We start from the raw sequence: 24,785 nt of genomic DNA on the forward strand, positions 1-24,785 counted from the left end.
TACATATAATATTTTATTTATCAGAGCTGTATAAGTATTCAAAGGTAACATAAAAAATTCAGGATAGTCAAATTACTTGTAATAACAGTTGGTGAGATCCAGCAGGCTGGCGTGATAGCCAGAGCACAACCTGCATCAGTTCAAGAGAATGTCGACCATTTATTGCCCCACTAGTTACTGGTGGAAAACTGTCACGTGGAGCAGTTACACGGAACAACCTACAGCCTGCCGCTGCGAGCAGGCCGTCTTCCCACCCACAGGAGCCACTGCTGCTGGAAGGGCACGTTCATTTGCAGGGGATCACTTTATTTCCGCTCACAGCAACTGGAATCAGGAGCTTCCTGTACTCCAGAGGGAGGTAACGCTCTATTAGCACATGCAACGGCACCTTGTCTGTCACCAGCCCTTGTCTTTGTTCAAAAAGAGGAGAGCAGAGAAGAAACAGAGACTTGTTAGTGAAAAGTGTTTCCACTCAGACTTAACATCAGAGTAAAGTTTTCAAAGTTTTCTTGCAGTGACATTTTTGCATTTAATAGCTGAAATGCTGTGGCTACTTGTGATAGAAAAGGTATAGAGTTCTATTTGCAGGCAACTTTCTCAGGTGACGCACTACGTCCCTGCGTACAGTGCAGGCACCAGGCTTACCTACACCTGAAAGTGGATCAAGAGGGTTACTGGAGACCAGCTTCCCACAGATGTACGTGCTTATCACAGTGAGAGCCAGCATATTGATCTACACCAAAGTATAAGCTCATTACTTTTTAAATTCACAATCCACCTGCCATGGGATAAATTTTACCATTTAAAGACATGCACAGAATGATATAACAGAAGCAAATAGCTCATTACCCAGCAGATTTTTTTACATTCACAATTCAGAGGTGGTTGGCATTTTCCACCTGTGTAGGCCATGTAGTTTTCTAGAACACCATTTAGCTCATTGGCCTGAAAAAATCAGCGTCTCCTAGTCTTGTAGAAAGGGGGGAAAAAAAAGGAGTATTTATTCATGCTTTTCTTGTGGAAGGAACAGAAATACTGTTCTTATTCATGAACCAGCAACAATTCCTGATGCTTTTATGAGGCAGTGGAAAGGCGTAAAGACATCTAGAAAAAGGTAAAATAACAAGCATACAGAATTCTCAAATCTGGCCAGCTAAACCATCACACCTGTCAGCCTGTTCATACTAATTTCAGCACACACATGTCAAGTGGGAAAATTATGATCTCCAGACCAGGACAGCAACAGATTATTCTTTTTAAGCATCAGCATCAGCTCCATCTACATAGGCCCATGCAAAGCCAATGCCTTTCATCAGATGTGCCTGCAAAATCCCTCAGAAGACTTTAGTATCACATCTGAAACTCTCCCAGTGGAGATGAGGAATAACAACTTGCAGTAATGACTTTGAATGAGGAGTGATGAATTTGTTTCAGGCTCCACAGAGTTTTGCAGAGGGCTCCCAAACCAAGAACAAATCCCTTGTGTTTTGGTCACAGGACGAACTAAATTCAGTCATGAGATGGGGGAGCTGAAGGAGCCCACAGGAAAGAGGAGCAGTAGGAGAGGCTCTGAGAACAGTTCATCCAGCCTGCTGGCCAGCCTGCCCCTCTGTGGGGTCTCAAAGAGGCAGCACAAAGGGGAACACCGTTGTTAGGAGAGGCCTGCCAGGCTGGAGGCTCCTCTTCCTGCTCTGGAGAGGAACTGTCAGTTTGAACCTTCAGTAGCAGCTTTTGCAGAAGCAGGAAGAGTGGGATTTTGTTTGGAAGAGTAAGTCATCAAAACACACAGCAAGGCATGTGAAAATGCCCATGCTATGTCAGTTGCAAGCGCTTTTAGCAAAGAGATCACTCAGGGATGTAAACGGTGCAGCCAGGCCTCACACTTACTGTTACTCTGCTTTTTCTGCTGACACCACTCATTCTCCAGCCATAACTGCTTCACCCTTGCACACATCCCCCTCCTCTTGCTACTTGTTCCTCAGACTCCTCCTGCACTCCCAACCCTTCACTACTTCCTCTTGCCCTTCCACCACCTTCATCGTGGAGTATTAAAAACCCAAGTCCACGAATGCTCTCCTGGGACAGAAGGCCAAGTGGCATCACACAGATTAAATCACAAGATACCACACCTACTGTGGAAATACTTACTGCTAGTGCACACCCTGGCAAGGACAGTCTTATCGGGCTATCGAAGCACCGCCGAACACTACTACAGGTTAACAATAACTTTACCTTCTCATGAGGACTTCCAGGTCAGCCAACTCCACTGTCTTCCTCCCTGCATGGTTGCTGTAAGCTTCCAGATCACTGCTTAGCTGCTTGAAGTATCTCTCAGAGCTGAAGGAGGATTGAGGACGGAAATAAATCAGGCTGCGGAGCGTGTGAACTTCTACAGGGCAAGATGCACTACAGCTGCTCGCTGTAGAAACTCTCCAGCCCATGGAACAAAGTACGGCTTCTCAGCCTGGGCTCCCTGGAACTTCACAGCCAAGATAGCTGTGAAACAGCTGCACAGTCAACAACCAGAACCTTTCCCAAAATTCCCACACATGCAAGAACAGGGGTTAACACAAGTGACAAATCAGCACTGAGGACTGATTAGACTATTGGCTCTTACGGTGACACTGTTCAAACAATCTGCAGATTTTACTCATGACAGTTAACTATGGATTCATGACAGGTCTATGGATTCAAAAAGCTGAGAAACCTGGATTCAGATGTAACACTGCACAGCTGGAACAGCTTCACCTTGCCTGGCACACTGACCATTCTCCAGAGCCATCCCACTCATGGAGCGTGCTAATGATATTAGTGTGATGTCAGCTAGAGCAGATTGTGAATGGTGCAATTTGTACTGGTTGGGACAAAACCCAGAAACCCCTGAAAGGTTGCATTGGTCACAGATACCCCCACAGCAGCCAAGAGCACCTAGCACATTTCTGTCCTCATTTTAATCAGACCTCCCATGACTCCCCAGCTGAATATGGACGGCTGTCAGCTTGTCAGCAGCACTCCTGACAGGTTTGTTATTTCAAGAGAGAAAAGAATGAAAAAAAGACTAAAAAGAGTGGAAATAGGAGCAGTTGATTGCTGCTTACCATTTTTCAACAATTTTAAATGCATCTCTGGCCACTGGCATTTTCACATAATGGCTAAATATCTTCTTTATCAAACTGCTTGCTACTTCAGGCTCACATGTTTTCCTCCGTGACGCTCCCAAGCTCTTTGGAGCTGGCTTAGCCCGCAGCGGCTGCAGGGGAGACCTTTGAGGGAAATTGAAAGTTCACACATCAAATGAACAAACACGGGGGAGAGGCAGAGAACACCAGGCTGAGTTTAGGCAAACCTTATGCTGAATTGGAAGGAGTAAGAACTACCTCGAGCTCTTAATTCTTCCTCCCTCCCAATTCTTCAAAACCCGCATGTCCATGAAGTACAGCTTGCAAACAATTCACATGACATTATGACTGTGGGAGAAGCAATCCAGGCTCAAGTCTTCCAAGATATGATATGCCAGCATAACAAGTAATCAGCAAACTATAGTTCTCTCCAATACATAAATGCAGTTTATACTGCATCCCTGTAGTTTTCACTCTCCAGGAATGCACAAAGTTTGATGCATCCACAGGCCACCTCTGTATCTGTAGACAGGAGAGTCTCATCTGCAGGGTATACTCAACAATTTTTGTCTGTGGACAAAACTCACCAGAAGCTCCTCTTTTGATACAATCTCCTTCCACAGAACAGATGTCCACCACAACTTTTACACTATTACACTATTATGAACATTTTGTTTAGCAGGGTTTTCTGGGGCTTGTTTTGTTTGTTTGGTTTGGTTTTTTTCCTTAAACAAGACTGTAAGTCCCAAAGGAAACTACTACTGTTTTCCATTCTACAGAGGAAAAATTGTAACACGAGCAGGGGAAGTGAAATCCCCAGTTTCACTCTGTAGGCAAGTGGAAAACAACAGAAAAAAACTGGAATCTCAGGCTAGCACAGGCAAAACCCACAGGCAGAGTGCACGTATCATTTGAATCTCTCTCCAACCCATCTACATGATTCTCTGTCAGAACCTCAGGGGCAGCTGGAATAGATCAGCCCCAAAGATGAAGTATGTGTAGTAGTGAGAAAAAAACCCAGCCATTATTTAAGTTATCTTGGTTACTGTTTCTGTGACTCAGTTTACCCATTTCTGAATGATTACGTATGAATGTTTGGTTCACAGGATCACAGCAAAATTGAAGTTTAGTGACTGTATGAGACTTTGGTGTTTCTAAATAAAAAGTTCTGTGGCGCTAATCTGGTATAGTTGATCACAGTAGAACTGTACCAGTATAAAGAGATTATTTTATATCAGGATGCCTTAACCATGGCTCTCACATGGTTATTGCTCCACTACATAAGTATTATGTATACATTTACATAATACATATTACATGAGTATTCCTCAGGCTTTTAACCTGAGCATTGCTATCTCAGGAAGCAAGCAGGACAACTCAGGGTCAGACCGCATTACATAAAGTGCAAACAAACCATGCATTTTTTGTGCAAGAGCTTCCTGTAGTCTAGGCTGTGAACCTGTTATTATGACCTACTGTTATCTCAGCATAGCCTGAAAATCTGTCAGTCTATTAACATCCAGAAATTCCTATAAAGAACATGCATCCAAATACATGGAATTCTTTTGCCAATGAGGACTAGCACTCTCTACAGAAGAATTAGTATTCAGACATTCCCTATAAATATATATATAGATAGAAAAAAAAAAAGAGCACAGCCCGGTGCAAAATCCCAAAGCAAACCTGCATTCATTCAGTTCCACTTCAGCAGAGTATCAAAGACTCCTTTTTCTATTTATAAATATATTTTACTATTTGTGATTAGAGCAATCATCCAGCACCTTCTGTAAGCATCATTCAGCTCTGCTGACAGCAGTAAAGGGCACAAGAATTTGTTTTTATTGTCTATTGCTTCAATAAACAGAAAACTAGAGTCATGGGCTAGAAAATTCCTCCTGTTCCCTGGGACCCACAGTTAGTGGTTCTGATGAATCATACAGCTTCACCAAATTTCTAGTTAAGAGGGTGAAAAATGTTAATTAATTTGGAGTAATACAGAGGACAGGTTCACTTTCTACCTCTAGGAGAGCTTCATTTTATACTCAGCACATGGCAACTGCATACAGCTTTAGGTTTCTAAAGTCAATACAAATATGTCATTTCATGTGATCAGTGTAACATAACCTGTAATTCCCCCCCTCTTCTGCAAGGGCCTCTGCATCTCATATTGCAGTCTATGGCTCTAGAGTAGCTTACCAGTTGAAAAACTCCTAGAAAAAGGTTTTGGCCTTCAGCACAAGAAAATATTACAAGAACGTTCATTGGGAAGACTTGAGGCATCAGATCTGCTCTGGGAGAGTACTGACATTCACTTGATAGAACTCTTTATTCAGCTGCTAAAGCAGTGAATGAACTAAAGACTTCAGGACTGCTTACTCTCTGCTACAGCTGATAAAGCACAAAACAACTGACAAAGCTGGGCTCAGCTCTCTCCACCAGCACTTACACCCCCCAGACGCACTTCTACCAGGCCACTGCTGAAGGTGGCTTATACTTACTTGGGAGCAGCAGGTTTTGCAGGACGTGGAGTTGACAGCAGTGGCTTGTAGGCTGCAGCACGCACAAACGCGGGTGTCTTCATGGAAACCTCTAGGAAGAAAATGTACTTGAGGAACTGAACTCTATTTTCGGGGTTCCTGCAGCAAGTAGTGCTGAAGCAGCAGACAGAAGCCCAGACCGCTTTCCACACATCTGGTCCAGTGCCACACTGCCTGCACTCAGGCTGTGGCTCCATGGCACCCTGAACCAGCACAGCTGCTGGCTGTGGCAATTCCACCCACCCCACCTCCTGCCACACAGGCTGGTGGCTCCCCTCACACCAGGTCCAGCCCATCAGCCCCCATGCTGGACCAGCAGGCTGGGCAGGTGTAGGAACACATGCTCGGGGCCAGGCTGCAGGGGCTGATGGTGGGGTCGACTTAGGCTGCCAAGAAACTGCAGCCTCTTTTCCCAGAGAGAACTGCAAAGTCTGCAAGGTACCTCATTGCTATCCTGCTAAATCAGTGACAAATTCTCCTGAGCACAGGGAAGAGCAGACCAACAAAATCACATTACAAGGGTCAGTCTATGAGCATCTCCCATATTCACAGATTTTCATAAACTCCCTCCAGCTAAGGCTCAGGTTATACTAAGTACCTCACCTCTTCTTTGCTGTGAACTACCCATAACAGTTTCCTCCAAGTCTAATCTGCATCCTTTAACTTCACTCTTGAACTTCTTCACTTCTTAACAAGCAAGAGCAGGAAAGAAAACATTAACAGAATTGAAATACTGAGCAGTTTCCTGTCTAGAAGAGGAGTGGTCATAGAGGGCTTCTTGCCAGCCAGCTTCCTTTGCAAGCTGAGTGCAGCGCAAGAATCCAGCATATCTGGGTAATGGTGTCAACTTCACAGTGCTCCCTAAGAGCTAGGACACCTGCCCTGTTATAGAAGACAAGCCCAACTACTAGAGGCCTCAAGTACTACTAAGAGTTAAACTCCACAACTCAAAGGGTCAGGAGTCTCTCAGAGAAAGCAGGGCTGGGTGAACTACTGTGGTTCCTTGCATTAGCTTCTTCTGAAGAAATATTTCTGTGTGCTGAAGGGACTGGGAGCAGGATGCAGGGGAAGATACTAGTTATGCTGAGGTTTCTTAGGTAAGTTTTATGACACTTATGAGTACATAATTTTTCATCTTTTCTTCCTCTCCTTGTCCAGTGAGACCTTAAGATGCTACTCCTACTGTCCCACCCTTTCAGCAGAGATCTCTTCATCAAGATCATTCCACCTCTTCAGACAGCTGTGTTAAAGATAAGCATATAGACACCCTAAGAACACAAACAGCTTTCCTTGTGGCAAAATTGTACCACTTCAACTGTCGTCTTAGTGCCTTCCGCACTGCACAAATACAGACAGACATTGATATTCTCATTACGGCTGTATTTCGCCACAATGCCTCAAATCCTGGCAACTCGATTCTTTTAGGATGTCCTTAGCTCATTTTTTTTTATTTTGGGGTGTATTATACTTTGAAAGACTTTAAGACCAGTCCCAAAAGACACCACTAAAACACACACAAACATGGCCTTGATTGAAGACAACTCAGTCTGATGTATATGTTCTTCCAAAAGGCATTAAGCACTCTTGGGGCAACAGAGTAGACTGATGCAGTGCCTGAAGAACTATTTAGAAACAGACACTTCCTCTCAGCTTTTTGGAAAGCCAGCCTACTCTTCTGGTTAACTGGAAAGGAAATCTGTAACTACACGTACAAAATATGGGGTTCTAAAGTAGGTTTCAAGTCTGGAGTCACATGAAATGGCCGTGGAAACAGCAGTTCAATGCTAAGACATTAAGAAGTCAGCATGAAGTTAGGAGTCAGGAAGGAAGGAAGAATAAAATGGAGGATATCCCTATGTCACTGTATAAAATCACTTTGCACTCAGTTTTGTCTATTCATGCGCTTCCATTACCTTCACCTCAAAAAGTACAAGATGATCTAGGTCCCTGAAGCACCTGATGAACCAGTAACAATCTGGTCCTAGGAATAGCAGCCCACAGCTTCCCCTTGACCATCTGATGGACTAAACTGTTAACATTTTTAACCTATGTTGTTCTTCAATCTATCAAGATGTAACAGGGAAAAATTTCTCCAACTGCCTTCTGCTACTGCTGCAATAGTTTTCTTACCTTCACTCTCAGAGCCTTCAGCTTCATCTTCAGTAGGCTTTTCTTCCAGACCATCCAATTCTACTGTGATAACCTGGTCCTCTAGTTCGTCTGCTTGTTCAACAGCTTCCTTTAATGGCTTCATCCCAGATTTTTCAGAAGAGGAAGCATGGGAATGCCTGCCCAGAGTTCCAGCTCCAACATCTTTGGCAATCTCATGTTCTAGATTTCCAAAACAGGAAAAATACATCACTGAAACAAGTATCATAGCCAAAATTTCAGAGCATTCATAAGAATGAAATCCAGCCTTCCATTCCTGACAATGCTGCCAGCTATTATATTCCTATCTTCAATGATTAGGGTGTCAATACACTAAGCTAGATAAGCTAAAGCACTGATCAATCCCCAGCTTTCCCCTCTGCTACATCTAGGTGTGCAGAGGTCACATGAAAAGAACATCACTTGGTAATGTAAAGAAGCCCGTGAGATTTAAGTGAAATTTTTATCTGAGCTCCTTTTAAATGAAATTCCTTTAATAAGAAGTTTTATCTCAAAAGAAGTCTTACAAAGCCTTAGTGCAGCATGTTGAACACAGAAGACCCTGCAATTCAGGAAAAGTAACTTGGGAGACCCTGATTTGCCAACACACTCAGAAGGTCTCCAAATTTTATCGACCTTTGCCTGATTCTGGAACTTCCACTAGTAAAATTTAATTAAAGATGCCTTCTGCAACTATGTATTTCTAAACACTACTGCCAATGCAATATTTGTTTCCATTTGAGTAGAATGCAGTCTTTCAGCTTAACATGCCAAAATGAGTTTGCAATTTTCCCAGTACTTAGCCCAGATTCCAGAATGCAAAGAGAATTAACAAGTGTCTCTCCCAGCACTGATGCCTCGAGAGGTCTTTGGCATTAGAGATAGTCTTCAGTATTAGAGCTTATCCTCACCAGCTTCAGAAGAGCTTTGGTGTTCAACACTGCCTTCTGCTATTCCCTCTTCTTCTGAAAGGGCCATTTCCGTTTCGACTCTGGTATCCTGTGTCATAGTTATCTGTGATTCTGCTTTTTTGGTCAGTTTCTTCTCCAAATGTTCAGAATATCCAGCATTTGCACGATGTTCTGCAGCTAAAATAGGAAATTCTATCATCAAACTTAGCTACAAAAAACCACCAATCGACCACCAGCATACAGTTTAACAACCACTAAAATTTACTCATAAGTAAACACAGCAATAGCCATAAGCTATAAATAAGGGAAACAGATGCAGTTCCCTTCCAAAAGTGTACAGCTGGAAAATGCACAACTTTTCCTGTGTTTGTTCTACAGCCACCTAATTGCACATCAGATCCCAATGAAGGAATCTTACCTATCAGCAAGTAGAGCTCCTCAAGATATCCCATCTCTATGCCTATTCTCGCTTTTGGTGATTGTGTGAAAGACCAATTTCTTTACCTTTATGTCTAAAAATACATGGAGTTTGTGCTCAGATTCTCCTCCCCGTTTCCTTAGTTTTTCTGAATAAACAATTTTGGAAGAGATACATTACACTACAAAGAGGACAGCACCTAGCAGTGGTTTTAACCATCCTGAACAAGACTCTAGCAGGCAGGATGGGGAGAAATAAATGGACACAGGATTTGCATGTCTTTAAAAACTTCAGCTATGGAAGTAGCTACTGAAGTACGAGGAGTACTTAAGTATTCCTTTTCCCTACATAGTAAATCTACAGTCCACATGTCTGTTACCATGTAGCTCAGACACCCACACAGGTAATTATTTGGAGAAATCTTACTGGCAACTCTCATAGTACTGTCACTTGCTGAAGGGTTTGGAAATCTTGGCTGAGCCCAGAACTAGAAGCTGCAAAAATGGATTTTTACCATCCTCTCCAGTGACTAGCAGTTTTCACATTCAAAAGTTCAAGTGTCAAGGTCTTGGGAGCCCCAAGCCCCAGTGAAGGGGACAAGGAAATTTTGCCAAATGTGGTGCCTCAGTAATACTAATCTCACTAACCAGAACATTGGGCTCCCTACACCAATGGAGGGCAAAATCTTGCCTGAAGTTAAGTGAAATATTAACTAGCTTTGTGGGGAGAAGACAAAAGCTCAACTCTACATTAAGACTGCCTAAGGCAGACAGCCACCAGTGAATCTCCCACACTACTGGATCCCTGCTGGGATACAGTACTTTAACAGTGGAATACCAGATATTACTGACACATTCAAGTCTTAATTTTTACTCATTTCTTCACCTGTTGCTAGTAGCAATACCTCCTGTAGTTTGGTATAACCTGCCAGCTGTTAGCACCAGTTGCTCCTCTCTAGTTTCTGCACTGACAGATCAGAGAGACGTTTCTTTCAATTTGTTTGCTGAATTATCCCTCATGCTGCTCAAGGCTTTTCTTTCTAAACTTCTTGTATTTCACTCCCATTGTCTTTTTCCAGACTGAGCAGTCCTTATCTTTAGTCATTCAATGTACAGAAATTGCTCCATGTATTTGATTATCGTTAATGTCAAAACTGTTTTTCTCTGCACCTTCTCTAGTTCTGTTTAATCTATTTAGAGGTTAGATGGAGAGGTTAGAACTGCATACAGTATTCAAAAGGTGAGCGTGACAATCATTTCCATAATGGCACAGTGACGTTTTGTCATCTCTTCCTTTCATAATTTTACATGTTATGTGCTTTTCTGACCATCCCCCAAGCTTTGAGTTTGTGTTCACAGAATTGTTAACAATTCTGAGGTGACTTTCATCAGCCTCAAGAGTCACATCCCATTTAAAGGTCACACTCCATAGGTGCACCCAAGTAAAAATATAACAGACAAAAGAATCAAGAAAGATTACAGGATGCCAACCTTGCACAACTGTTAAATTTAGAGGTGCAGAATATCTGCTACCTTAATGAACCACTCTGAAAGAACTTTTTAAAACAAAAAAGCTATAGTATCACAATAAAAAGGTAACATAACTAATTTTGCTCATACAGCCAGTATGTGCAATCAATTACTTATGGGCATTGCAAGGATTCAGTTTAAAATTCTAATAAGAAGACTGTTGGTGCTGTAGACTGTTCAGTTTCCATACTGCCATAAGGTAAGTCATAGGAAACTTCAGACATGTAATTAAGCCTAGGGAAAGCTAAACCTGCATGGCAATGGTCTTCTCTCATTTCCAGACACTGTCAGAGGAACAACGGGAAAGACTTAAAATGGATCCTAAACTGCAGACTGGAAAATTAAATTCAACAAAACACAGGAATTTGTGTCCACACATACCCAAAGTTTTATGTAATGGCTGGATAAGACCTGCCAACCTCGGCATCTGTGCAGAGTTTTTACTGTCTTATTCTAAGGCAACAGGATTTCAGAAAAAAACTGAGAATGTACTTGTGAAAGCAGGCAACTTGCATGACTTGCTCTCTTCCAGGAACAAGGAGGTATTAAGGCCCAACCTACTCATGACAATCTTTATTACTTAAGGGAGGGCAACCTTCAAGTCCTTGTCTTAAGAGAAAAAGATGCTGGTTAGTACTGGAGAAAGATAATGGCCAATATGGCTTAAATATAGTAAAGCATTAAAATGTATGCAAACAAAAAGAATGATTAGCCAGACGTATTCCTTACCAAGAGGGAGCTATTAATCTTTCCTATGGGAAGATGAGCAGTACTACGAACCTACCAAAAAATATGAAGATTTATTCCATTTGCAGTCACTGTGTGTCACTGTGTGTCAGCAAATACTGACAAGAAAGCACGTGAGCAAGTCACAGCCTACTTTTAGAAAGCTTGCCTGGAAATGCTCACGGTGTCTCTGATGTTACTTGAATTAAATTATCTCCAGCATCTACTGCACAATAAAGTCTTATTTTACCCTGCAAGTCACCTGAAAAACTCTTGGTTTTAATCAGACTGAAGTACTCCATTCCCTTGCAACACTGAAAGCACTTCTTACCCTCTCTGAAAATCTCTTCCTGTTCCACTTCGTTCACTGTATTAGCCATCTCTTCTGCACCACTTACAACTAGCTCTTCAATTATATGGGACACAACTTCTCTCAAAGACACGCTGAAAGATCTCTTAGGCTTTAGAGTGACTGGGGATCCCAAACATTTACTTGAACTTCTGCATGGCAAAGAGGAGCTCCGTCTATTAACAGCTAGAAATTGAGAGCATTAATGTCCCCCCCAGTATCTTTTTAAACTTTCTTTCAGCTTTCCTGGTAAGCAAAAAACCATCCAAGCAGAGAGAGGAATACACACAAGAAAATGCTCTTCCTTTACTTGAAACAGTTCAGGGAGTTTGCACTGTATCTTAGGAACCAGTTGGAAAAGTCCTTGCAACTATTTTTCAGTTCACACTGAGGAATAACATCGACATCAGCTACCTTTGGTAAAACAGCAGAACCATGTAACCATTAAGATTTGACATTAACGACTTACAAACTCCAGCATCCTTAAGATACGCTCTCACTCCCCCTCCTCTTATTTGATCCAGTCCCCTATTCCATGTCCTCCACACTTTTCTCCACGTTATCTACCTGTTTGTCCTAAAAGTGCCTACCATTGGACTCTTCAGAGCAACTAACCTTTTTTTCTGTTCACAGAATCATAGAATGCTTTGGGTTGGAAGGGACCTTTAGAGATCATCTAGCCCAACCCCCCTGCAGTGAGCAGGGACACCTTTAACTAGATCAGGTTGCTCAGAGCCCCATCCAACCTGACCTTGAATGTTTCTAGGGATGGGGCCTCTACCACCTCTCTGGGCAACCTGTTCCAGTGCCTCACCACCCTCATTGTAAAAAATGTCTTCCTTATATCCAGTCTAAATCTACCCTCCTTTAGTTTAAAACCATTATTCCTTGTCCTGTCACAACAGGCCTTGCTAAAAAGATTGCCCCCATCCTTCCTATAGGTCCCCTTTAAGTACTGAAAGGCTGCAATAAGGTCTCCCTGCAGCCTTCTCTTCTCCAGGCTGAACAATCCCAACTCTCTCAGCCTGGCCTCGTAGCAGAGGTGCTCCAGCCCTCGGATCATTTTTGTGGCCCTCTGGACCCGCTCCAGCAGGTCCATGTCCTTCTTGTGCTGAGGGCTCCAGAGCTGGATGCAGTACTCCAGGTGAGGTCTCACCAGAGCAGAGTAGAGCAGCAGAATCACCTCCCTCAACCTGCTGGCCACACTTCTTTTCATGCAGCTCAGGATTCGGTTGGCTTTCTGGGCTGCAAGCACACATTGTTGGCTCATATCCAGCTTTTCAGCCACCAGTACCCCCAAGTCCTTCTCCACAGGGCTGCTCTCAATCTCTTCATCCCCCAGCCTGTGTTGATATCAGAGGTTGCCCCGTCCCAGGTGCAGGACCTTGTACTTGGCCTTGTTGAACCTCATGAGGTTCACACAGGCCCACCTCTCCAGCTTGTCCAGGTCCCTCTGGATGACATCTCGTCCTTCTGGCGTGTCACCTGCACCACTCAGCTTGGTATTGTCTGCAAATTTGCTGAGGGTGCACTTCATCTCACTGTCTATGTCACTGATGAAGATGTTAAACAGCACTGGTCCCAGTACAGACCCCTGAGGGACACCACTTGTCACTGGTCTCCATCTGGACATCGAGCCGTTGACCACGACCCTCTGGATGTGACCATCCAACCACTTCCTTATTCACCGAACAGTCCACCCATCAAATCCGTATCTCCCCTATTGAGAGAGAAGGATGTTGTGGGGGACTGGGTCGAAGGCTTTACAGAAGTCCAAGTAGATGACATCCATTGCTTTTCCCTTGTCCACTGATGCAGTCACTCCTTCATAGAAACTCACTAGGTTGGTCAGGCAGGACTTGCCCTTGGTCAATCTGTGCTGGCTGTCTCGAATCACCTCCCTGTCTTCCATGTGCTTGAGCATAGTTTCTAGGAGGATCTGCTCCATGATCTTCCCAGGCACAGAGGTGAGGCTGACAGCTCAGTAGTTCCCAGGGTCCTCCTTTCTTCCCTTTTTAAAAAAAGGGCACAATGTTTCCCTTCTTCCAGTCACCAGGGACTTCACCTGACTGCCATGACTTTTCAAATATCATGGAGAGTGGCTTGGCAACTACATCAGCCAATTCCCTCAGGACCCTGGGATGCATCTCATCAGGTCCCAGAGACTTGTGTACATTCAGGTTCCTCAGGTGGTCTCGAACCTGATCTTCCCTTACAGTGGGAGAGGCTTTACCCCCCTGGTCCCCATCTTGCAGTCCATTGACTCAGGAGGGGAGAGGAGAGAGGTTGCAGTGAGGATTGAGGCAAAGAAGTTGTTGAGTACCTCCACTTTCTCCTCATCTGTTGATACTAAGTCGCCATTCTTGTTTATCGGGGAGGTACGCTTTCTTTAACCTTCCTTTTCTGGTTGACATACCTGTAGAAGCCCTTCTTCTTATTCTTTACATCCCTTGCCAAATTCAGCTCCAGCTGCGCTTGGCCTTCCTAACCCCATCCCTACACAACTGGGCAGCTTCCCTGTACTCTTCCCAGGACACCTGTCCCTGCTTCCACTGCCTGTGCAGTTCCCTCTTGTTCTTTAGATTGACCAGCATGTCTCGACTCAGCCATGCTGGTCTCTTCCCTTCCTTGTCTGATTTCTTACACTTGGGGACTGAGAGCTCTTGTGTGCTATGGAAGGTGTCCTTAAAGATCTGCCAACTCTGTTCCGTTCCCCTGTCCCTGAGGACCATTTCCCAGGGGTTCCTTCTGACTAACTCCTTGAAGAGCTAGAAGTTTGCTTTTCTAAAATATAGGGTCCTGACTATACTCCTCGCTTTTCCCATGTCCCTCAGGAGCACGAACTCCACCAATGCATGATCACTGCAGCCCAGGCTGCCTCCAGTCTTGACATCACCAATGAGCTCACCTGCATTGGTGACCATCAGGTCCAGTATTGCACCCCCTCGGGCAGGAGTGTCTATTACCCGGCTTAGGAAGTTATCCTCAATGCATTCTAGGAATCTCCTGGATTGCCTACAGCTCGCCGTGTTGCTTTTCCAGCAAATGTCGGGGTGGTTGAAGTCCCCCAGCAGGATGAGAGTCTGCAAGCATGAAGCCTCCTGGAACTGGAGGAAGAAGGCTTCATCAATAGGCTCCCCTTGATCAGGCGGCCTGTAGTAGACACCAACCACCAGGTTCCCTTTGTTGCCTCTGTCTCTGATTCTTACCCATAAGCTTTCAACCTGCTCATGGCTATTCTTCAGGGACAGCTCTTTACACTGTATTGATTTCTTTACGTAGAGGGCAACACCTCCGCCCCTCCTTCCTCGCCTGTCCCTTCTAAACAGCCTGTATCCATCGATAGCCACATTCCAGTCAGGGGATTTGTCCCACCAAGTTTCAGTTATGGCAATCAGTTTGTAGCTTTTAGTAGCACAGCAGCTTCCAGCTCCTCCTCTTTGCTCCCCATGCTGCGTGTGTTCGTGTAGAGGCATCATCTCTTCCTTTGTCCTTTCAAAACAACTTTTCCCACCATGCTTGCCACAGACAACCTTCCAGAAGCAGAGTATGGTGCAACAGTCCACCAGGCATTAATTAATTTCTAAGCTTTCCATGGCAAAAACTCCTCTCCTGGCTTGAGCAGTAATGAATACACCAACCACTCTTTAAATACCATTTCTGTGCCCCTTTTGAAAAAGGATCATAAAAAAACCTAAATGAAAAAGAAACATTAGCTGTCCATATTTCATGGAAAGCATAAGGAGTTTTGATTGAAGAACAGCACAAAGCTATTTACTACAGCAGATACTGTCCTGGCTAGCTGCCCCAGGGTCACTAAGCAGAAAATTTTAGGATTACAACCATGCCTTGGGGCCTGGTCTATGCAACATGAGGAAAATATGCTCCCGTTTACACAGCCAGGACAAGGTATTTACAGGGAAACGAATGCAGAAGAGAGATACCAGACACCAGGGAAAAACGAGCAAGTGCTAGGACTTGCAAAAGCATTGGTACAGAGTGACCTGGGAGGTGACTACCTCTGTCCAAGGGATTTTTAAGGCCCTGGAGACAGCAAAGCGGTTAGCTGTGACATGTAAATGACCTTACCAGGGTAAAGCTCTAGACTAGCAACCTCCTCAGACTCCTCCTAACTCTGTCTACAGCTCCTACACATTATCTCCTTATCTCACCATATTTGTGACCAATTTACGGTGTTCACTTCTGGGCTCCCCAGTACAAGAGAGATATGGACACACTGGAGAGAGTCCAGCAAAAGGCCACCAGGACAACTAAGGGACTGGAGCATCTCTCCTAGGAGGAAAGGCTGAAAGAGCTGGGACTGTTCAGCCTGGAGAAGAAAAGGCTCAGGGGCAGTCTCATCAATATATTCAAGTATCTGAAGGAAGGATCTAAAGCAGACAGAGCCAGGCTCTTTCTAGTGGTGCCCAGTGCCAGGACAAGAGGCAACGGAGACATACTAGAACACAGAAGGCTCTGTCTGAACATAAGGAAACACTTTTTCACTGTGAGGGTGACTGAGCACTGGAACAGGTTGCCCAGAGTTTACAGTCTCCATCCCTGGACTGCAAGGACAAAAAAACTGCCTGGACACAGTCCTGGGCAACCTGCTCTAGGTGGCCCTGCTTGAAGAGGGGGGTTAGAGAAGGTGACCTCCAGAGGTCCCTCTCTACCTCAACCATTCTGTGATTTCAGATAATACCTGCTAAGCCCCAAGTCCTAACCCATAGTACTCACTGCCAACCACCACCTCTTCTGAAACAGAAAGCTGCTCCATTGGGTTACTCTGCTGAGAATGATCTTGCTCATCTTCTCGCTGTTTTGCAGGTGTTTTTGGAGATACATGAGTCATTCTGTCAACATGCTCACAATCAAGGATTAAGTCCTCAGAAAACCTTTGGATCCTTCCCTCATTTGTGCCCATACTGGATACCAGACCCACCAGCGTTGCTTCCTCTTGAGCTGCATCAGAAACCTTGCTTTTCTGTGCTGGAGTTTTTGAATCTGGTAACTGTGGTTCAAGAGCAGAAAGCTTATTTTGGCTCTGTTCATCAAACTGAGGCTGAACGAAGAGCTCTGTGTTACTCAGCATGATTTCTGCATCACTTGTCAGTGTGGCTGTTTGAATCCCAGATGCTGTTTGTGAGTCCACAGGATAGTTCTGTGCTGTTTAGATAAAGTTTTAAAATAAGTTTTATGTGAAAAATGTTCAAGGTCATAGGGACACACATTTATTACCAGGACTTGCATAATCCAAAATTTAAGTTGTTCAACCAAATTTTATTAATCCTCCTCAGATCAAACACTGAAACTGTATCACCACACTTCAGTGCCCCTAACTTTACCAAACTGTCTCCCCAGTACCCACAGTTATGAACATGATCCCAAATGATTCCTGTGGTATAAATCGCCAAACTGGGTGGAGCACACATTTAAGTGCATAGAATCAGCAACTACAGATGCAGAGCCTCATTCTAATCTTGCCTCCCAAATTACACTGGATTTCTGTGAACATGCTAGTAGTCTTTAAATCTAAAATACAGACCACACTTGAGTAACTGCTTCTAAAAGCCACCTTATATAGGGCCCTCCCCTCCCAAAACAGAAGTAATGACACAAAAGAAACCTTTTCTCTTCAGCATGTTCTGTTCCACTCTGCCTTCAAAAGCTTCCATGTCAATAGCTTTGCGATTTTTTGGCCTCCGGAGCAAGCCTCTCTTTTCAACAGTGTCTGGTGGGATCAAGGAACCAAGAGACATGCGAAGAGATCTGTAAAAAGAGGAGGGAATAAATAATTTTCCAAACTTACACACTCCCCTTTTACCCTCACATTACAAGACATGGTGCCACTAACAGTGAGACATGTCACAAATCCCTTAGCTAGGAGGAATTTCCCCCCAAAAAACCCTTGAAGATTACATGCTAGTCTACTTTAAAAAAATAGTTTAATTTCATTATATCACCTAACATCAGGATATGTATCACAGAGATCAGGAAACAGACTGTTGTACAGCCTCCTACCTTGAGAGGGGTGCAACAATATATCTGACAAAAGGTTCAGGAATTTTAAAAATTTTAAATAACAAAAAAAAAAAAGGGAAAACAAACGTTTGAGGTGTCCTCTAAATGACAGCAGGATGGCAGGAGGACTTCAAAGTCTGAGAAGCCGCTTATAGTATAAGTATTCACAGCGATGTACAGCCACGAACACACCATTAACTTCTTTGAGATGGGAGCTTAGATAGCAACATGTAAACCATGGGAGAAGATGTATCTCAATGTACATATTTTGCACCCTAAAGAGACTGGCCATGCTCAGCTACCTCCTGTCCCTCTCTCTATGCAGCCCAATGAAAAAGAGGATTCAGAGGATTCACACATAGGAAGCACAGAATGCAGCCCTATGAATGGGACCTTGCATGGGACCATGAGCAAGGGCTGCAGTGAGAAAGGTGAAATAAATTGCTAATCATGGCTAGGACCATTAGCAAAGTACAAGGGCAACACAGGAAAAGTTCTTTAATTTGAACTCCAGGGAAGTTGGACTAAAGACTGCATGGATGCAACTCATGTGATGAGTCAGTTAACAGGAAGAGATAATATTCTAAGGTCATCAATTAACAGGCAAGGTATATTGTGTACTGATATTCTTGAAAACATGAGAATGAAAGGAAAAAAGGAATTATTCTAGTAAGTCAAAGAGGAGCAATAGTAGCAATGCAAGCTAGACCAATCTGGGCATACAGTGCAAAGCAACAATTTCTGAAAAGCACAAGGTATGTAGTGCAACACCTTCAAATTCCATCACCAGAGTGGGAGATGTTTGTGTTATTACTACCACAGTTCTTAAACATGAACCCAGGTACTTCTACCATTTTTCACAGCTCCAGAGGTGATGAATCAAGGCTGCTGTAGTTAGGACAGCCAGAAGTTAAGACATTTTAGCTTAAACTCACCGAGCCAAAGTAGTGCTGTCCAACGTTGACAGAGCTAGAAAAAAAAATTGTGACACATTAGTTGAGAAATTACCCTGTACACAACAGGCTACAAGAACACAATGGAGAGAAAGGAGCCCATGGTGGAGCAGGACTTGTGACCCAGTGGGGGACCCACACTGGAGCAGTCTGCTTCTGAAGGACTGCACTCTGTGGAAGGGACTCACACTGGAGCAGTTCATGAAGAACTGTAGCCTGTGGGAAGGACCCACATTGGAGCAGTTCGTGGAGGACTGTCTCCCGTGGGTGGGACACCACACTGGAGCAGGGGAAGAGTGTGAGGAGTCCTCGCCCGAGGAGGAAGGAGCGGCAGAGACAATGTGTGATGAACTGACCATAACCTCCATTCCCTGTCCCCCTACGCCACTTGGGGGGAGGAGGTAGAGAAAATCAGGAGTGAAGTTGAGCCCAGGAAGAAGGGAGGGGTGGGGGGAAGGTGTATTAAGATTTGGTTTTATTTCTCATTACCCTACTCGGTTTTGATTGGTAATAAATTAAACTGATTTTCCCCAAGTCGAGTCTGGTTTTGCCCCTGATGGTAATTGCTGAGTGATCTCCCTGTCCTTATCTTGACCCATGAACTTTTTAATTAGATTTTCTCTCCCCTGTCCAGTTGAGAAGGGGAGTGATAGAGCGGCTTTGGTGGGCACCTGGCATCCAGCCAGGGTCAACCCACCACATCAAGGTAGGTGTTTTATCTGCCTCTGTTAAACTGCAACTAAAATGAAAGTTATATTTAACCAATTTGCAAATTTATGTTTAAAGGGAAGACTTATTCCCATATAAAACATTATTTCTTTTATAAAACTACAAGACCCCTTTTTCTCAAACAAGAACTTCATTAACTTATTTCATATAAATGCAATAAAAAGTATGCAGCTTGTTCTATTTTCAAGTTTCTAGAATTGAGGGGAAGACAGCAATTGCTTCCTTTGGAGACACTTCAAAACTCAAAGAGCACCAAGTTGGGAAAATAGTCAAAAAGTTATATATAGTCAGGGCAGAGCCTATAACTTGGCTCAAAAAGGCTTATTTTAAATTTGATAGGAGGGACTTTTACCTTCTCTGCTATCCCCTCTGCACAAGATACTGCAGTCTTGCTTCCAAACGTACAACTGCCCAGCTGAAAAATTACTAAGAACCAAACTGCAGCAGATGAAAATCAACCGACAGCAAACACAGTGCTGAACAAGGGCATTTTTGACTGCGGCCTTACCTTGGTTCTGAGGAAGTCGTTTGTCTGCTGCTCTCTCAAATTCAGAAATGCTGAGTTTCTTTCTCCTCTTAGCCATATGGAATGTGGCAATAGATGTGTCCTCAGGAACAAGGTCTGGCAGTTGCATTTCCACCCTATCAATACAAACCAAGCCTTAAACAAAGGACTTTAGTTTAGCTACCTTAGAAAGGTCTCTGTAACACCAGTGAAAAACAAATAGAAACTGGTCATCCTTGCTGCAGCAGAAGTAAGGAACTAATCAGCAATTAGCTCAGCAATGCGGGAATGCATCATTCCCTCCTACTAAATCAAAGTAAACTTCACAGAGTAAGAGAATCAAAACTTGAGTGTATATTCAAAACAACAAGGCTGAGAAAGATCAGACTGGAGTAGAAGCTTGGACTTCCAACAAGCTCCATAGCTCACTCCGCCTAACAGCACACAACAGCAATTAGGTTTGTCAATCATTAGAGTGTAAATGAAAAAGCCATCATCATGAAACAACATTAGGTATCACAAAGCTGGTATACGGAATAAACATGTAATGTCCCAGTCAGGCACTGGATCAGGAAGTAAGTTTCTGACTTGTTTTCCCCCTTTACTGAGGAGTTCTAAGAATCCCCTCTCACAAAGGTCACATTCAGGCAGTGAGCTGCCGCCAGCGCTCTGCACCGTCCTGCAGAGGTAGAGCAGAGCATCCCTCCCACAGCCTAGAGGCTGCGTTCAGCAGACATAGCATTCTGTATCCTTTGCTGCAACAAACCTGGCTTCAACATAGCAAGAACAGTAAGGTGATCATATTTATGGGTTTTTCCCCCTGACAAAATACGTCCTCTACCAGTCAGAAAGGTGGCTAAGTTTCATTACTGTATTATGAGCATAATCATAGAATCATTTAGGTTGGAAAAGACCTTTAAGATCACCCAGTACAACCATTAACCTAACACTACCAAGTCCACCACTAAACCAATTAAGGGTAGAGTAGCAATTTCACATTTCCTGGCTTGGTGGCTGGATAATACTGCTCATCTTTTTTAATTAAAAAAACCCAAACAAAAACCAAGCTACCACCCTTACAGAAAACTCAGATTTTTCTTCCTCTATTAAAAAACCAGAAAGACAGAAGTTACCTAATATTTTAGATGACCTATTTAAGGTTGCTTACAGTCAATGCAAAAAGTTTAGCTATAAAGACAAATGAAAGGAAATCACATTATTTAGAACAGTCTATCCTATCTTGCAGTAAGCGAAACCACACATAAGTGTTGTGACATAACTGGCTAAAGCAAATTAAGACCCTACCACCACTACTGGTTTTCTTCTATTTCATAACAAAGTGGAAGGAAACAAACCACACTTCAGCCTCTCAGTCAGGCCTATTAACTTAAAACATTAATGGATGCTAGACATGAATAAAAGCAGCTGACCCTCAGGCAAACCTCACGTCCAAACCACTCTATAGGAAGACAGTAACCCCTAGCAGCCCAAGACAAGGACAACCGAGAAGCTGTAACACCATAAAAAGCTATGGCAGCCTGCGTTCTGAATACAAGACACAGCAGTCACTCATTACAGCTCAGCATCATCAGCACACAGCCTGTAGCCTTGGAGAGATCCAAGGACTTCTATTTTAGTATCTGTCACAGACAACTAAGAAAAGTAGATTTCCATCAGGACACTTATTGTATCCAGCAGTTCCACTGCAAAAAGAAATTAAAAGTCTGCATTTAAGAAGGGGGACTAAACACAAGCCTGCAGTATGTACTATTCAGTCCCCCAGTCCCAGTGATTCCTGTGTGACTTTTAAAGTTGAAGAAGTATTTCTGATAATCCCACCTGACAGAACACAAATGAAACAGAAATAAAGAAATACTGCTCCCCAGCCTCATCATAGGAGCTGCAGCTGTACCTAGTAGTGTAAAAAACACACGCATTACTTACATGCTGGAAACCCTTTTATATGGGAGTTCTGACCAAGCTGCTTCTGTTTCTTCATGTTTAGATATCTGAGGCGCTAGAGGTGAAACCTGTGGTTCTGCCAACAAACCAAAACATTCCCTTTTCACAATTCAATCCCACAAGAATGCAAAAATACAGCAGAGTATCAAATTACACTACATTCTATAAATTACATTTATTAACAGGTTAAAATAAAGACCTGCTGAAAACTATTTGGGTTCTACTCCTAGGAAGGCTGACACATACAATAACAAAGCCAACAGTGGCAAATAGCAGCATGGGGGTTCCATGTACTGCAGCAGAGCCGAACTGAGGTTGGCAACAGCACGTGCCTATAATTTACATGTGATCCCACAGCTAAAGGCAGCACAAAGATTACATGCTTGCCCACCAGGATAAGAAGACTGAATGAAGAAGATTTCCAAGGATACGTTTTCATCAATGTCTGGTCTGATTCACACGACCTCATTCAGCTGCCACTGCTGCAATTTCTCCTCTTTTGCACAAATCGGTCATATGACGGTGTGGATTTCTGTCCCATGTAACAGGGTAAGAATAACAGGCTACAGAACACCTGTTCTCAACTACACCAAAACATTGTCTTTCTGTTCTGTTTTCCTGAAAAAACATACTTACGGGTCCGGATGATTCTCTTGAGCATAACCCGTGGCGTGTCATTATCAAGATCACGGAACACAGTCGGTCTCTGCTTCAGCAAGGTGGTTCTGCCAGAATTATTCTCCTTTTCTGAATGATACACAGTCTAAAGAGAGAAATCAGAGACATGCAATCCAAAAATCGTATTTTCACCCTTAAAGATGAATCTTAGCATCAAAAGCATTCATCGTCCATCTTCTAATAAAAAAATCTAAGCTGGCTAACATCAAACATTTTCCAAATTCCCAAAACCAAATCACACACATTTGCTTTCTAACAACACTGGCACTTCACTTTTGGGCAGACAACAACTCACAACGGTGTATCATCGAGGTGGCTTTTAATGCACAAGGCTCATCGCAGACAAAAGCCTGAAGGACTTGGGCCCTTCACCTCTCACAGCCCTGACCTAAAGCAACCCAAAAAGGAGAAACAGAAGAAAAACAAAACCGAGGTGCAAGGCTGTAACAGCCCTGCCTACGCTGGTGTCCTAGCTATTCAGAGCACGAAATTCGGGGGGTTCAGCCCACTTTCCACGTTTAAAGGAGAACAAGGGGATGGGAGCATCCTTTGCTCCGCGGTCCCTGCTCCAAGGGCCTCAATTCTCCTCGCACCGAGCGGGAACGGGCAGACAGCGCCGAGGGAGCCCGGCGGGGCGGCCGATCCCGACAGCGGCTCTCCCCTCCCCTCCCGCACACCCCGTGGCAGGGCCACGGGGCCCTTTCCGCCACCTTCGCGGCGGCCCGCGCTGGGTCGCGCCCGCTGCGCCTGGCCCCGCGGCGGACCCGCGGGCGGCTCTCGGCCATGGTGGGGTAACGGCCGCAGCGGGGTAACGGCCACGGCTCCTCGCGAGACCGCCCCGCCGCGCGAGATCGCCGCGCAGCGCCCCACGGGAGGGGCAGGGCACCGCGGCGCCCCCTGGGAGCAGTAGTCGGCGGGGGCGGGGGCGCAGCGCAGTGTGGGGCGGGTAGTTCCGGCGCGGCGCCGCCGCCGCGGTGCATTGTGGTCCGCGTAGTTCCGGTGCGGCCGCGGCGGGCGGCGTCGGCGGGCGGCGAGAGGCCGCGGTTGGCCTTGTGGGATCTGTAGTTCGGCGGGGGCCCCCCGCGCCCGCTCTCCCCGCCGCCGGGGCCGCCCAGGGGTGTCCCCCCCCGAGGCCACCCCGCCATGCCGGGCTTTACTTGCTGCGTGCCGGGCTGCTACAACAACTCGCACCGCGACAAGGCGCTGCACTTCTACACCTTCCCCAAGGACGAGGAGCTGCGGCGCCTCTGGCTGAAGAACGTCTCCCGGGCGGGCGTCAGCGGCTGCTTCAGCACCTTCCAGCCCACCACGGGCCACCGCGTCTGCAGCGAGCACTTCCAGGGCGGCCGCAAGTCCTACCTGGTGCGGGTCCCCACCATCTTCCCGCTGCGCGGCGTCAACGAGCGCAAGGCGCAGCGGGCCGCCCGCCGCCCACGCCCCGCCGCCGCCGCCGCTGCCGCCGCCGCCGCCGCGCAGGGCCCCGGTGCCGGTGCTGCCGCCGCCGAGGCCCCGGCAGGGGGCGCGGCCGAGGACGTGAAGCCCATCGACCTGACGGTGCAGGTGGAGCTCGGGCCCGGGGCGACCGCTGGGCCCGGCCCCGGCCCCGGCCCCGGGAGGCTACCGGCAGTGGCGGGGGAAGAGGGCCCGGTGGAGGGCGGCCCCCCGGACCACTCGTACTCGCTGTCGTCGGGCACCACGTCGGAGGAGCTGCTGAGGAAGCTGAACGAGCAGCGCGACATCATCGCGCTGCTGGAGGTGAAGATGAAGGAGATGAAGGGCAGCATCCGCCGCCTGCGCCTGGCCGAGGCCCAGCTCCGCGAGGAGATCCGCGAGAAGGACCGGCTGCTCCACGCTGCCAGCGCCGGGACCCGCAAGCGCCATGGCCTCTGAGGGCCACCGGGGCCCGGCCTGGCACCGGGGGGTGCCCGGCACGGTATGGGGCTCTCCACCGCAGAGCCTCTGCCGCCCTCGGTGCAGTGCCCGGACAGAGTGGAGATGGGATGAGCTGTGGCCCCACAGCCCCCCCAGCTCTCGCTGCCCGGTCCCTCCTGCCCCTGCCGAAGCAGACCCCAGCCGGGCAAGCCCACGCCATCGGATTCCCCTGCCTAGATGGGGCGGCCACTGTCAACTCAGTGCCAAGCCCCGGTATCGATCTGACGTTACCCCAGAGCTGGCACTGTGGGCGCACAGCAGCGTCCCA

General features: G+C 45.7%; 3 protein-coding genes across 5 annotated transcripts in view; 2 read left to right on the top strand and 1 right to left on the bottom strand.

Moving 5' to 3' along the window:
• Positions 1–23,963, bottom strand: CENPT (centromere protein T). Its single transcript, XM_075714980.1, has 14 exons — positions 23,945–23,963; positions 22,544–22,670; positions 21,890–21,983; positions 19,949–20,082; positions 18,694–18,727; positions 17,364–17,506; positions 16,475–16,903; positions 11,720–11,923; positions 8,716–8,892; positions 7,787–7,987; positions 5,618–5,708; positions 3,099–3,263; positions 2,233–2,337; positions 1–410 (listed from the first exon to the last, which is right to left on the bottom strand). Exons 2-14 carry the CDS (start codon positions 22,566–22,568, stop codon positions 287–289), a joined length of 1,926 nt encoding a protein of 641 aa, XP_075571095.1. The 5' UTR covers positions 22,569–22,670; positions 23,945–23,963; the 3' UTR covers positions 1–286.
• RSPRY1 (ring finger and SPRY domain containing 1) overlaps positions 1–24,785 on the top strand; it is a 281,438-nt gene that overhangs the window by 211,538 nt on the left and 45,115 nt on the right. The gene's annotated exons all lie outside the window — the stretch shown is intronic.
• On the top strand, positions 23,729–24,475 carry THAP11 (THAP domain containing 11). The gene has a single exon (XM_075714981.1). The coding sequence runs from the start codon at positions 23,729–23,731 to the stop codon at positions 24,473–24,475; it is 747 nt and encodes a 248-aa protein (XP_075571096.1).

This window comes from Pelecanus crispus, chromosome 8, assembly GCF_030463565.1.
Source record: "Pelecanus crispus isolate bPelCri1 chromosome 8, bPelCri1.pri, whole genome shotgun sequence".
Classification (NCBI taxonomy): domain Eukaryota; kingdom Metazoa; phylum Chordata; class Aves; order Pelecaniformes; family Pelecanidae; genus Pelecanus; species Pelecanus crispus.

Excerpts from the sequence above, each read along its gene's own strand:
- CENPT (XM_075714980.1), bottom strand. The coding sequence starts at position 22,568 with ATGCTCAAGAGAATCATCCGGACCC. Across the intron at positions 16,904-17,363 it reads GAACATGCTGAAGAGAAAAG|CACAGAACTATCCTGTGGAC; the intron begins GTTTCTTTTGTG and ends TTATCTAAACAG. Across the intron at positions 5,709-7,786 it reads TGAAGGCTCTGAGAGTGAAG|AGGTTTCCATGAAGACACCC; the intron begins GTAAGAAAACTA and ends TTTTCTTCCTAG.
- THAP11 (XM_075714981.1), top strand. The coding sequence starts at position 23,729 with ATGCCGGGCTTTACTTGCTGCGTGCCGGGCTGCTACAACAACTCGCAC.